This window comes from Bos grunniens, chromosome 1, assembly GCF_055505025.1.
Source record: "Bos grunniens cultivar Pamir isolate PY7600 chromosome 1, Bosgru_T2T1.0, whole genome shotgun sequence".
NCBI classification, from domain to species: domain Eukaryota; kingdom Metazoa; phylum Chordata; class Mammalia; order Artiodactyla; family Bovidae; genus Bos; species Bos grunniens.
The window spans coordinates 112,998,661-113,014,087 of record NC_141165.1 but is presented as its reverse complement, the minus strand read 5'-3'; the positions used below and the strand labels follow the sequence as shown (position 1 = coordinate 113,014,087).

Here is a 15,427-nt window from a genome sequence, read left to right as displayed (position 1 = left end):
CTGAAGAGTACAAATAAATCTTTTAAACTAAGAAATTGGGCAACTCTGGCTCAGATTCATAAGTGTGTAGTGGACCATTAGAGATACAAAACTTGAACAGATCAAGAAAGACCTATATAAATTTTGGAGGAATTTACAGATACTTAGCTTAAAAGGTTTGTAAAAGAAATAATTTTTTGTTTTATATTGCCTTCACTTTTGTTTCAACTCTGTCCCTTCAGGGAGTAGGCTGAGTCTTAGAGGAAACCTTTCTCTGATTGTCAAAGTTCAAGTGGTAAATCATTGTTTGACATTGTTAGACCATCATAAATGTCCCTAATATACAAAGATGTCCTTGTCAGCAGTATTCCAAGCATAATAAGTAGAATGTAGGGTTAGATTTCGGAGAAGGCAGTGGCACCCCACTCCAGTACTCTTGCCTGGAAAATCCCATGGGTGGAGGAGCCTGGTAGGCTGCAGTCCATGGGGTCGCAAAGAGTCGGACACGACTGAGCAACTTCACTTTCACTTTTCATTTTCCTGCATTGGAGAAGCAAATGGCAACACACTCCAGTGTTCTTGCCTGGAGAATCCCAGGGACGGGGGAGCCTGGTGGGCTGCCGTCTATGGGGTCGCACAGAGTCGGACATGACTGAAGTGACTTAGCAGCAGTAGCAGCAGGGTTAGATTGAGACTTCTCAAGTGGTTCAGTGGTAAAGAATCCACCTGCTAATGCAGGAGACGCAAGAGATGCAGATTCTTTCCCTGGGTCAGGAAGATCCCCTGGAATAGGAATTGGCAACCCACTCCAGTATTCTTGCCGGGAAAATTCCATGGATAGAGGAACCTGGCAGACTACAGTTTATGGGGTTGCAAGATCTGACTCTTTATGACCCCATAGACTGCAGCACGCCAGGCCTCCCTGTCCATCACCAACTCCCAGAGTTTACTCAAACTCATGTCCATTGAGACAGTGATGCCATCCAACAATCTCATCCTCTGTCGTCCCCTTCTCCTCCCACCTTCAATCTTTCCCGGCATCAGGGTCTTTTCAAATGAGTCAGGTGTTCACATCAGGTGGCCAAAGTATTGGGAGTTTCAGCTTCAGCATCAGTCCTTCCAGTGAATATTCAGGACTGATTTCCTTTAGGATGGACAGGTTGGATCTCCTTGCTGTCCAAGGGACTCTCAATAGTCTTCTCCAACTCCACAGTTCAAAAGCATCAATTCTTCGGCTCTCAGCTTTCTTTATAGTCCAACTCTCACATCCGTACATGACTACTTTAGCCAAATGAGTTTATTTATTCTTTCATACTTTTAGCCAAGTTTGCCAAACAAGAATTATAATGGAAAATGCTAGTGATTTTTTTTTAAGTTCAAGTTCTAAATACTTTTAATTTTATTTAAGAAACAAGTCTTGATCTCAATTACAGGATTTTTCTCCCCTAATATGAAGTTATTTTTGCATTGATTGGGGAGAAATACAATAATAAGTTTTTAAACTCTGAACTACTAGCTGCACCTGCTTGGGATCTAAAACTGAAATGGAAAACACAAGGCTTAACCCCACATGCTCCCTGATCAAATGCAAAGGTTCTTAAAATAGCTCTGGGTGAAGATGTTTGGAGCAGCTGAAAACCAAGGAGCTGGTGTCCCTAGTCACAACCTGGCAGTTAATACCGTGGCTCAGAGGCAGCTGCCTCTGTCTCTTTCTGTCTCAAGGCCTGGAGCAGCAGCTCCTAGAAGAAGCACAGAAGCAGCCTCTGCTTTACCCACATTCCTGTCCTCCCTAAACTCTACTTTTCTAGTCAGAAGATTGTCCCTGGATCCGTCAAGGGGATCTGAGACATTCTGTCCAAGCCACTAGAGCAAAGTATTGGGTTGGCCAAGAAATTTGTTCGGGTTTTTCCGTAAGATGTTATGAGAAAACCCAAATAAACTTTCTGGCCAACCCAATAGCTAAACACCTCCAAACAATTACAATAAACCTTAAATAGGTACACGATAAATTCCAGGGAAAAAATGTAAGGAAGAAATAAAGTGCATTTGACTGATCATAGCTAGTAGTAACAGAGAATACTAGCTATGAGTGGTACCCTACACCCTGTTATCTTCAGTATCCCAGTTGCCAGCAGATCAGTTTACTCTCTTGAAATCCACCAGGGAGACCTTCACTCAGGACTGCTCTGTTCAGCTCTGCCTATCTTGATAGAGCTCTCAGTTAACTCATATGTCTCAGTTGATATAGCTGTCAGCTTACCATTTTCCCCCATAATTTTGTCCTGTGATATTTTCACTTACCATTGATAAACTGCTTCTCTCAAGGGCCCACTTATGCATCCACCAGTAGCAGAATCTGGGCTGGGTGGACAATTGGTCTAATCTGATCTGATGGCTTTTTATGTTGCCAGACTTTTGGCACTAACCAGCGGTTTAAAATTCTATTGGCATTCACATGTAGATGAGTATACTATTATACTATCCTGTTCCCATCATAAAAAGAAGAAAAAAGCAGTAGCTTATATCTTGTTTAGAAACTACACTATTTTGAGGGCCAGAGGAAAGAACTGTTGGGTGAGTGTAAAAGGGAGGTAAAGGCAGGAAGACAATGGGGTGTGGGAAGGCCTGAAACTCTCCCATTGGCAGCTTCCAGTTGGCCACCACCACCTTCAACCAGTGCTCGGAACTGTGAGTATTCATGCTGAAAACTCAGAATTTTTCTAGACTTCGTTTGAGAAATTATTTAAGGAGACTGCATTAGAGAGAACATTAGCTGGGCTGGTTCCTTAAAAGTCTAAAACCTGGTTTTTCCATCGGCTGAACAGGGAATAATACTTGCATTTCCTATCATGCAGGGTCACCTTGGGATCAAGTGAGTGACTGATCCTCGAATTGTGTAAACAGTGTAGGACACCTCCCAGGCATAAAACGACCCCATGGTTACGAATACCGCCATTGTACAAAGTTGCCTCAACCGCAGCGAGAAGCGCAGCACTGCCACTCTTTCTGCTGTAGCCTCCGGTGACTGACTGTCTTTGTCAGACAAATTAGACAGAAACGTCTTGAGCTCTCATCAGATTTGAGCCCCAGATAGTCAGGAGGCTATCTAATACAAATTTTGCTCTAATGTCCTCCTTAGAGACATCTTGTCTGACCCAGACTATCAGTATGTGAGCCTTTGTCTGACATCTATAATTTAGAACAGAAATGTTAACATCCCTCAAAGAAGCCTCAAGTAGTTTCAGTAAAATGTATATTCCAATCTGATTATTTGGTCCCTGGAATTCTCTCCCTATCTTGCAGACACTAAATAAACCTTTATAAGTAGGAAAATTTTTTTCTAGTCTTTTTGTTTTAATTAGAAACAAAGGAGAAAACACCATGGTAGGCAACATGAACAGTATTAAGGTTCAAATCACTACTAATTGGCCCCTCTGTGAAGATCTCTATACTCAGAGAATATGGAAACCACTTTTGCTCCATTCACGGCTGTATCTCTGGTAACCCAACATGTAGTAGGCACTCTAAACATTTGTTGAATGAATGAACAAGTGAGCAAACTAATTAAGCCCTTTTGCCATAAAAGTGGTCTACCTAATTATAATGAAACAAAATAAAAAAATTATGTTGTTCTCTGTATGAATGGCTATTAAATGCTGGTGGCCACTTAGTTCTGTCCAAAGGCAAATAAAAGCAATATTTTTTTCTTTAAATGTTTTTTAATGTAACATATTGAAGAGGCAAGGCATGTATTTCAGTAGTAATGAAAATTTTCTTTTACGTTAAGACAAGAATAACATGGACTTTCTTCTGAAGAATACAGGGCCCTTTACTTTTGTTTTTCCCCATCCCTGGAGCTCATCCCCATTGCTCCTGAACTCTTGGCACATTACAGCATCTATCCCATACAATAGGTAAATGGATCATCATTTTGAAGCCACAATAAAGTATCTGTATCTCCAGTGACAATGCCAGTACCTAAGACCAATTCTTGGCTAACAAATTTTTTTATTGAACAACAGTTTAAATGAAAAAAGAAAACTACATACAAACTTTAACAGAATCTAAACTCTTTAAGAAAATTTTTTTTACACTTTTTTGTTTATAAGCAATACTTTCTGCATCCTAGAATTTTTATAGAATATTTTTGCATTGGTAATCTTAAGAACCCAAACTCAACATTGCTCTGGGAAGTTATCTGAAAAACTCTTGTAAGCATAGACTTGTCTTGATTGCCCAACGTATTTGTTTTAAAGAAATAGAAATAGCCCATGAATGTCATTGCTGCCTTTAGAAATTTTCAATAGCAAAGAGCTCTTTACGTATTTATACTGGATTTTTAATTAAGTATAATATGAGTTTCATAATAGTGTCAACTGATGACTGTAGAGATGTATTTACTTGGAATATTTGTTTTGGGAGGATAGAAGATTGATGTGTTATAAAGTATCATCAAAGGAAAAGTATTTTTAGTTGAAGCAAGAGGAGCATTGCCACAGTTTGGAAACGTTTTCACCAGTAGTACGCCACCCCCTGCCTCCTTAATTACAAGCCTGATGCACACATAGAACATGGTGAATGTAGCTGAGCAGTGTGTGCATTGCATTTCTTGCAGTCCTTCGTAAGACTTGCGTAGATATTGAAGAAAGATGTGATCATCAGGTGTAATGAAAAAGAGTGATTGAATATGTCACAAAAATTTTAGCTGAACATGTATCTCTCGAACTGTATCTGTATTCAAAACTATGCATTCACCCTAAACACTGACTAATACTCCCACTGAGCAAGTACAGTGAGCAGAACTTTCTCTGGTATCATTTGGCAGCAATCAGGCTTCATTTCCCATTGACACTGAGGTTTGTTGTGCCATAAATATCCAGTCATGCTTTGGGGTGATAGGTATCTTCCAAGACCTTCCAAAAAACCCCACCTCAAGAATCTGCTTCTCTTCTCTGGCCCCCATTCATCAAATCTTGCCCATTCATCAAATCTTTAGCACCAAAGAAATATGAACAAAAGGAAACGAAAAGGAATACCTCTAAGTTGCCATTTTAAGATGTTAATTTCTTCTGTCTTTCCATAAAAAGAAAATGCCTCCTAACCAGTCTAGCCTATCCAATACACTTCTCCATTGATAACCACATTTGGGATGATTTTCAAATTATGCATTGATCATTTACATCAGTTTGCAAAATCAAGCTATTACCAAGCAAAGTCATCCGCCCAAACCATTTTAAAATTTTTGACCATCTGTCTTGCTCTAAAGAGGATAGCAATTTAAAATTTTATTTTGGTCTCCTTTCATATCTCCTGTCAGGATAGTTCCTCTATTTTGCAAGCAGCTCTTCTTCATATTAAAAAAAGTCATCACCCTTCATAAGCCCTTAATCATGCCTAAGATTTACTCTATTCCCTTGCATAATGCCCAGAAGCTCCTGCTCCTGGGGAGCAGTGGGGGCCGTTCCTGGATGTTGGGTATCACAGACACGTCCCCAAAGCCTTTTCTCCGTGGCAGTGGGGACACTTACCTTACCGCGCAGGTGCCTCTGCTTGGTCACACCCGGTGGTCCTCTCTTCTCATCCCCACCAAATCCAACAGTGGAATCCAGGGGCCAACAGCGTTTTCTTCTTTTCTTTTTGGACAGTCTCTCAGTTTTTGTTTTGTGGGCTTCAAAGTCAAGGAGAACTTGCAACCAGGGTCCACTGACAGTTCCGCAGAGGAGAGGCAGTGGGGAGCCCAGTACTGACTGGGCCCAAACACTAAATATAACCCTCCTCCCTCTCCAGGCAGTGTCCTTCATACTCAGAAGGCAGACGACCTGGCTGAATCTCTCACCCCACAGCTTGCCAGCCTCCACAGAAGAAAGGGTCTAACTGGACTGAGGTGCAGAATGAGACCACCCAAGACCCAGGAGCCATCTGCCCAGAGCAGACAAGTAGAGGCAGGTATAGGCTCCGTGAGTGTGTCTGGGTGTGTGTGTGTCTGTGTGTGTGTGTGTGTCTATGTGTGTGTGTGTTTGCATGCCTGTGCCCAGCAGCTGCTCTCCAGATTAGAAGACACCACTCTTTGGCAGGCAACTCTGAAACCACCCTCTTGGGTGATTTCAAATTTATGTGCACATCTTGGCTGAGAGAAGAAACCTCCCAGGCACAACCTGGGTCCCCTTCTGTGCCCTGTCACTGCCCCAGATACACTGTGAACCACAACAAACAGCGGTGCCAGCATCTTAAGAACAGATGCCCAGATGGATGTTAGACTGCACCTCATTTTGTACCCTGCAACCAAGAACTGATGCAAGCCCTGTTTGAGATTTAAGTAATAAGGGCATGCCCTCTTCTTTGACAGTCGTGACCCAAGGCACTGCAGAGACTCGCTATTATTAACGCTGTGTTGAACTTTAACTTGAATGCCTGCCTGTTCCATTCAGTGTCATATGAGACATGAGGGCAAAATGCTGAGGAAACTTAAGAGCAACATTCAAATGTATGATGATATTTATTATGATTAATCAAGGTTTTTGTTTTGTGTTATGCAATGTTAAGAAAAATCTCATACTTTGTTAAAATGTGTTAGTTTTCTCTAAGTGCTATCACTTAATCTGATTGGTGGGGAGGGGCAGGAGGAAGGAGCTTGTTCATTTCTTTAGCAAGTACATACTTCCTCACCAGTTAGGTATCAGGTCCTCTGCCAGGCAGACTCACCACTAGCCAGGTGCTCCATTCTGTGTATTATTTTACATAACCATCACAGCATCCCTTTAAGTTAGTCCTGTGCGTGCATGCTAAGTTGCTTCAGTCATGTCCCTATGGACTGTAGCCCACCAGACTCTTCTGTCCAGACAAGATTACTGGAGTGGGTTGCCATGCCCTCCTCCAGGGGATCATCCAGACACAGAGATCGAACCTGCGTCTCTTATGTCTCCTACATTGGCAGACGGGTTCTTTATCACTAGCGCCATCTGGGAAGACCAAACTGGTCTTGAATTGGTGATCAAATAAGAAAACCAAAGCTCACAATAATTAACTTCCCTACAGTCTCCTGGATGATAAACATCAGACTTGGAATTCAAACTTCCATCTGAGTCGCACTGAAACCCATGCTGTTTATTTTTAGCTATTATCATTGAAATAATTTCAAACTTACAGAAAAGATACATGAATAGTAAAGCATTCCTGTATACTCTTCACTCAGGTTCTCCAAATTTTAGCATTTTGCCACATTTGCTGTCTGTCTCCCTTTTTTCCTCTAATCTCCCTCTACCCACCTATCTCCTTGTGTTTATATGTGTGTGTATGTTTTTCTGAATCAACTTGTGTGCTTCAGTGTTATTATCCTAAAAGCAAGTACACTTTTCTACATAACTATTATATGACTATCAAATTCAGTATATTAATATTGATACCATTTTATTTTCTAATCCATAGTCCCCATTCAACTTTTTACCAACTGTCTCAATAGTATTATTTGCAGAGGGAAATTTTATTTTTTCATTTGTTCCAGGATTATGTGTAGCATTTAGTGGTCATGGCTCTCCCTCAATCTGAACAGTGTTTCAGTCTTTCTTTGTCTTTGGTGACGACGTTTTTAAAGAGTTGTCTGAGGAGACTATACAAATAGCTGAGGAAAGAAGAGAAGCTATAGACAAAGGAGAAAGGGAAAGATATACCCAACTGAAGGCAGACTTTCAGAGAACACCAAGGAGAGATAGATAACAAGCCCTTCTTAAATGAACAATGCAAAGAAATTTAGTTCCATTCAGTTCAGTTCATTTTAGTTGCTCAGTCATATCCAACTCTTTCAGACCCCATGGACTGCAGCACACCAGGCCTTTCTGTCCATCACTAACTCCTGGAGCCTACTCGAACTCATGTCCATTGAGCCAGTGATGCCATCCAACCATCTCATCCTCTGTCGTCCCCTTTTCTTCCTGCCTTCAATCTTTCCCAGCATCAGGGTCTTTTCAAATGAGTCAGTTCTTCGCATCAGGTGACCAAAGTATTGGAGTTTCAGCTCAACATCAATCCTTCCAATGAATATTCAGGACTGATTGCCTTTAGGATGGACTGGTTGGATCTCCCTGAAGTCCAAGGCACTCTCAATGGTCTTCTCCAACACCACGGTTCAAAAGCATCAATTTTTCAGGGCTCAGTTTTCTTTATAGTCCAACTCTTACATCCATACATGACTAGTGGAAAAACCATAGCTTTAACTAGACGGACCTTTGTTGGCAAAGTAATGTCTCTGCTTTTTAATGTGCTATCTAGGTTGGTCATAGCTTTTCTTCCAAGGAGCAAGCGTCTTTTAATTTCATAGCTACAGTCACCATCTGCAGTGATTTTGGAGCCCCCAAAAATAAAGTCTGACACTGTTTCCACTGTTTCCCCGACTATTTGCCATAAAGTGATGGAATTGGATGCCATGGTCTTAGTTTTCTGAATGTTGAGTTTTAAGCCAACTGTTTCACTCTCCTCTTTCACTTTCATCAAGAAGCTCTTTAGTTCTTCACTTTCTGCCATAAGGGTGGTATCATCTGCATATCTGAAGTTATTGGTATTTCTCCCAGCAGTCTTGATTCCAGCTTGTGCTTCATCCAGTCCAGCATTTCTTATGATACTCCATATATAAGTTAAATAAGCAAGGTGACAATACAACCTTGACATACTCCTTTCCCGATTTGGAACCAGTCTGATGTTCCATGTCCAGTTCTAACTGTTGCTTCTTGACCTGCATACAGATTTCTCAGGAGGCAGGTCAGGTGGTCTGGTATTCCCATCTCTTGTAGAATTTTCCAGTTTCTTGTTATCCACACAGTCCAAGGCTTTGGCATATTCAATAAAGCAGAAGTAGATGTTTTTCTGGAACTCTCTTGCTTTTTCGATGATCCAACAGATGTTGTCAATTTGATTTCTGGTTCCTCTGCCTTTTCTAAATCCAGCTTGAACACCTGAAAGTTCACAGTTCATGTATCATTGAAGGATGGCATGGAGAATTTTGAGCATTACTTTGCTAGTGTGGCCACCTCATGCAAAAAGCTGACTCATTGGAAAAGACCCTGATGCTGGGAAAGATTGAAGGCAGGAGGAGAAGGGGACGACAGAGGATGAGATGGTTGGATGGCATCACTGACTTAATGGACATGGGTTTGGGTGGACTCGGGGAGTTGGTGATGGACAGGGAGGCCTGGCGTGCTGAGGTTCATGGGGTCGTAAATAGTTGGACACGACTGAGCGACTGAACTGAACTGAACTGAACTGAGGAACCAGAGATCAAATTGCCAACATCTGCTAGATCATTAAAAAAGCAAGAGAGTTCCAGAAAAACATCTATTTCTGCCTTATTGACTACGCCAAAGCCTTTGACTGTGTGGATCACAATAAACTGTGGAAAATTCTGAAAGAGATGGGAATACCAGACCACCTGACCTGCCTCTTGAGAAATCTGTATGCAGGTCAGGAAGCAACAGTTAGAACTGGACATGGAACAACAGACTGGTTCCAAATAGGAAAAGGAGTACATCAAGGCTGTATATTGTCACCCTGCTTATTTAACTTATATGAAGAGTACATCATGAGAAACACTGGGCTGGAGAAACACAAGCTGGAATCAAGATTGCTGGGAGAAATATCAATAACCTCAGATATGCAGATGAAACCACCCTTAAGGCAGAAAGTGAAGAGGAACTAAAAAGCCTCTTGATGAAAGTGAAAGAGGAGAGTGAAAAAGTTGGCTTAAAGCTCAACATTCAGAAAACCAAGATCATGGCATCTGGTCCCATCACTTCATGGCAAATAGATGGGGAAACAGTTTCAGACTATTTTGGGGGGCTCCAAAATCACTGCAGATGGTCACTGCAGCCATTAAATTAAAAGATACTTACTCCTTGGAAGGAAAGTTATGACCAACCTAGACAGCATATTAAAAAGCAGAGACATTACTTTGCCAACAAAAGTCTGTCTACTCAAGGCTATGGTTTTTCCTGTGGTCATGTATGGATGTGAGAGTTGGACTATGAAGAAAGCTGAGCATTGAAGAATTGATGCTTTTGAACTGTGGTGTAGAAGACCCTTGAGAGTCCCTTGGACTCAAAGAGATCCAACCAGTCCATTCTGAAGGAGATCAGTCCTGAGTGTTCCTTGGAAGGACTGATGTTGAAACTGAAACTCCAATACTTTGGCCACCTGATTCGAAGAACCGACTCATTGGAAAAGACCCTGATGCTGGGAAAGATTGAAGGCAGGAGGGGAAGAAGATGACAGAGGATGAGATGGCTGGATGGCATTACCTACTGAATGGACATGAGTTTGAGTGAACTCCGGGAGTTGGTGATGGTCAGAGAGGCCTGGTGTGCTGTGGTCCATGGGGTCACAAAGAGTCAGACATGACTGAGCAACTGAACTGAACTTGCTAGAGTGTAAGATGAGTGCAATTGTGCAGTAGTTTGAGCATTCTTTGGCATTGCCTTTCTTTGGGATTGGAATGAAAACTGACCTTTTCCAGTCCTGTGGCCATTCTGAGTTTTCCAAATTTGCTGGCATATTGAGTGCAGCACTTTCACAGCATCATCTTTTAGGATTTGAAATAGCTCAACTGGAATTCCATCACCTTCAGTAGCTTTGTTCTTAGGGATGCTTCCTAAGGCCCACTTGACTTCGCATTCCAGGGTGTCTGGCTCTATGTAAGTGATCACACCATCATGATCAATGCAAGAATATGCAAATTGCAAAGTGCAAAGAAATAGAAGAAAACAATAGAATTGGAAAGATTAGAGCTCTTTTGAAGAAACTTGAAGCTATCAAAGGAACGTTTCATGCAGGATGGGTGTGATAAGACAGAAACAGTAAGAACCTAATAGAAGCAGAAAAAATTAAGAAGAAGTGGCAAGAATACACAGAACTATACAAAAACAAAGGTCTTAATGACCCGGAATACCACCTTTTTTTTTATTATACTTAATAGTAGCATTTTGTGGCAATGCTATGTTAAGCATTTTGTGTTACTTAACTTAATTCACAGCAACCCTGTGGGAGAAATAGTGTTTTTTATCCACATTACAGATGGAGGAACTCACATTTGGAAATATTATTAATGAGTAACCTTTCTAATATACTAAGGTAATTAGTGAGAGATCTGAAATTTGAATTTAGATTAATCTGACTCCAGAGCCCCAGTTCTAAACACCTGGGCTATATGAGAACCAATAAAGTGTAAATTATCCACTAAGATGTATTGCAGGAGGAGTCATGATTTACCAAAACTTGACTACAAACCCTCCTATATTAACTGCTAGCTACATGTGGCTGATTAGTACAAGAAACTTGGCTAATCCAAATTGACATGTGCTGTAGTTGTGAAATACACACTGAATTTCAGGTACTTCTTGGAAAAAAGAATAGAAAATATCTCATTAATTATTTTTATATTGACTATGTTGAAATTTAATACTTTGAATATATTGAGTTAAATAAAACACATTAAAATTATCTTTATCTTCACTATAGCCAAAAAAGTAGAAACAACTCAAATGTCTAACAACAGATGAGTAGATAAACAAAATGCAGTGTATGCCTATAGTAGAATATTATTCAGTCTTTAAAAAAGAATGGAAATCTGATGTATGCTAAAATATTGATGAAACTTGATGACAAATCTAAGTGAAATAAGCCAGACAAAAGAACAAATACTGTCTGATTCTGCTTGTATAAGGTACCTGCCTGCCTGCCTGCTAAGTCGCTTCAGTCATGTCCGACTCTGTGCGACCCCATAGACGGCAGCCCACCAGGCTCCCCCGTCCCTGGGATCCTCCAGGCAAGAACACTGGAGTGGGTTGCCATTTCCTTCTCCAATGCATGAAAGTGAAAAGTGGAAGTGAAGTCACTCAGTCGTGTCCGACTCCTAGCAACCCCATGGACCACAGCCTACTAGGCTCCTCCGTCCATGGGATTTTCCAGGCAAGAGTACTGGAGTGGGGTGCCATTGCCTTCTCCATAAGGTACTTAGAATAGTGAAATTCATAGAGATAGAAAGTAAAGTAAGGTTACCAAGGGCTGGGGGTTAGGGATAGGAAGTTATAATTTCACAGGTATGGAGTTTCTGTTGGGATGATAGGAAAATTCTGGAAATGGATAGTAATGGTGGTTGCACAACAGTGTGAATGTATATACTTAATACCATTGAATTTTACATTCAAAAATGGTCGACAGTAAATTCTTATTTATATTTTACCATAGTTTTAAAAATTGTTTTTACCATTTTTTTTTTTTTTTTACTTTTTCGTGAGACTACTAAAAAATTTAACATTACATAGGTGGCTTATATCTCTGTCAGACAGCACTACTATAGTACTGTATTTATGAATACAAAGAAGTAAATTCCTTATCAGTCTTTCCCTTTTCACATGGCATATTGAAGAGATTCTGGTATACCGCCATGGGCCTGAATCAGACTTTTCACTGTTTTGTTCACTCACCTTTGAAAAAGGTAAAGGACAGCTTTTCACTTAAAGTTATACTAATAAGATATACTTTTGAGATACAAGCAACTTTATGAGACAAGTAACCATGTGTTGTTTTAATAATTTCTTATTTTCCTTTTGCACAGTATCCACTAGGCCTCTTTCCAGAACTGATATAATTGTCTCTGCTTGGTGGCTAAGCCAGTAAAGAAGCTGCCTGCAATGCAGGAGACCTGAGTTCACCCCCTGAGTTGGGAAGATCCCCTGGAGTTGGGAATGGCAGCCCACTCCAGTATTCTTGCCTGGAGAATCCCATGGACTAAGTAAGGAGCCTGACAGGCTACAGTCCATGGGGTCACCAAGAGTCAGACATGACTGAGTGACTAACACTTCGACTTTTCACTTTATGTATACCCTGAAATATAATTGTCATAAATTCCATCATGATTAAAGTTTCTTTGGGTCCATGGAATTAATATTAGTCTGACCATTAAAGTTTGAAAACTGGGTCTCAAGACAGTCATTCTCTCCCCTTCCTGTAGCCCTCCTATCACAGTGTCGACCGCCAATGGGTATCTGCAGGGGAGGAGGGAACGGAAAGCTGGGCAGACTCGTAGTTCTGTGATGGAACAGACAGCTGATGGAATTGTGAGGACGTAACCAGAACAGATTCTCTAAAGGGTCGTATTTCTGTCTACTCATAGGTAACCAAACAACCAAGTAAAGAAGGGAAATAGCAGGGGAAAGTATCCCTTATCTTTTAGTGGTCATTTTTTTTCACTGATCCTGAGCTTCAATTTCCCCCTTTGTGAAGGTTCTGGACTGAAAGATCTTGGTTCTGCTGCTAAGGCGCTTCAGTCATGTCTGACTCTGTGTGACCCCATAGACGGCAGCCCACCAGGCTCTGCCATCCCTGGGATTCTCCAGGCAAGAACACTGGAGTGGGTTGCCATTTTCTTCTTCAATGCATGAAAAGTGAAAAGTGAAAGTGAAGTCGCTCAGTTGTGTCCGACTCTATGCGACCCCATAGATAGCAGCCTACCAGGCTTCTCTGTCCGTGGGATTTTCCAGGCAAGAGTACTGGAATGGGGTGCCATTGCCTTCTCTGGATCTTGGTTCTAGTTAAGCAACTAATATTCCATGAACCTGTCAACTGATGACCTGAAAATGATCCAGGAAAACACTAATGCTATGTATGCTTTTTGCTTAACTCTTACTAATAGTTATCACTGTGGATGTCTGCATTGAGAGATGTATCAGTATCAGTTCTTAAAAATATAGTGAGATTTAAACTCATTTTAAACTGTTTGTCCTTTTTTGTCTGTTTATTTCTGTGAACTGTGAAAAGAAGTGCAGGAGTCTCAGCAGCAGAGCTGGATCACTGGGTGTCCGAGACAGTGTTCCCTGGGCATGCCTCACATCATGCTGACTCACATTCCAGACCCTTCCTTCCCACTGTCCTCTCCCGGCCCACAGGGATTATGTTCCTCCCTGGTACTCCCAAGGCACCCAGAGCTTAACTGTACCTTACCCTCAATCCCAGTTTAATTGCAACTTCCAGCACACTTGTCTCTCCCCCTCTGCATCTGGGAGTTCTTAGAGCAGAGAGCACCTTCTAACACCGTAGCCCCAACCCTGAGCACAAAGTCAGAGCTCAGTAAATACGTACTGTATGGAGGCAGGATCACTGGCCATTCTAGTGCATAGAGGAAGAAGCAAGCTTCAAGTAAAGCAGCTGTAGAATAGTGTCTCAGTGAGCTGAAAGGTCACGAAAGAAGAACGCTCACATATTAAACCTATCAATCAGTCATTTTTAAATTCCAGGCTTTTAAAATTTTTCCTAGTAAACATTTACCAGCAGAGAAATTGACAGATTTAAATCTCACATATTATCCTTTCTTTCCTCTTCCCTAAGGGTTGGATTAATGACTTATATGTAAAAATAAAAGGTCTGTATAACATGTATAACTGATTCACTTTGCTCTACACTTGAAACTAACACAGCATTGTATAGCAACTATGCTATGCTAAGCTATGCTAAGTCACTTCAGTCGTGTCCGACTCTGTGTGACCCCATAGACGGCAGCCCACCAGGCTCCCCCGTCCCTGGGATTCTCCAGGCAAGAACACTGGAGTGGGTTGCCATTTCCTTCTCCAATGAATGAAAGTGAGAAGTGAAAGTGAAGTCGCTCAGTCGTGTCCAACTCTTAGCGACCCCATGGACCGCAGCCCACCAGGCTCCTCCATCCATGGGATTTTCCAGGCAAGAGTACTGGAGTGGGGTGCCATTGCCTCCAGTTTTAAAAAAAAAAAAAAAAGAGGTGGAAAAAAAGTTCTGGATAATCCACGAAACAGAAAAGTACCTCCAGGTAAACAGGTCTGTTTAGGAAAATCTGGTACAGTGAAGGGCAGCTCTCTCTTTTGAAGGCCACCTGTAGACAGTGTTCTAGAATTATACGTATTTTAGGGTTTCACATTTTTCTAAAGTGAGAATGATGCTAACAGGTTAACTTTTTTAAAAAGATGAGGAAAATATACTTTTGACTTCGGAATGTTGTTGTTACCAACAATTTGTACTTTTCGGTTTCCAGGTGCTATTTCTTCATATATTTCAGAAATTCCAAAATATCAGGTGACAGCTGTCTTAGCGCTAAGGCATTCCTCAAGTGTCCTACTTCAGTGTCGTTCTGTACTATTTCTCTCTCGGCAGAGCTGTATCATCACTCAGAAGCCTTGTTTATGCATATCGCTGCATTGCTGTCTTCACTTCTACATCCCCATTACTTTTCCAAATGGATACTAGTTCTCCCAAAACTAGAGGAAAAAGGAGAGAATTCCAGCAACATCTCAAACTGAATCAATGTTTTCTCCTTGACTAGAAAGTTCCTTTGTGAACAGGAAAAATACATGAGTTAGAAGAATTTCTCCTCTCTCAGCCCTTCTTCTCTTGACAATGTTGTTTTAATCTAGTCTTGTTTTTCCTTTCTAATGACACA

General features: G+C 41.2%; 2 protein-coding genes across 10 annotated transcripts in view; one reads left to right on the top strand and one right to left on the bottom strand.

Annotated features, from left to right (window-relative positions):
• The window catches only part of FILIP1L (filamin A interacting protein 1 like), a 306,532-nt gene extending 300,516 nt beyond the window's left edge, over positions 1-6,016 (bottom strand). Inside the window, exon 1 of one of the 2 annotated variants that reach the window (XM_086410380.1) lies at positions 5,508-6,016. The gene's annotated coding sequence lies outside the window, so the exon portion shown is untranslated. The remainder of the gene's footprint in view (positions 1-5,507) is intronic. The other variant, XM_086410327.1, reaches the window with a different exon arrangement.
• Positions 1-15,427, top strand: part of CMSS1 (cms1 ribosomal small subunit homolog) — a 394,950-nt gene that overhangs the window by 310,937 nt on the left and 68,586 nt on the right. Inside the window, exon 2 of one of the 8 annotated variants that reach the window (XM_086410417.1) lies at positions 5,767-5,925. The exons of the other annotated variants lie outside the window; for them this stretch is intronic. Within the exon in view, the coding sequence (XP_086266543.1) occupies positions 5,767-5,925 (159 nt within the window). The remainder of the gene's footprint in view (positions 1-5,766; positions 5,926-15,427) is intronic. 8 annotated transcript variants of the gene reach the window in all.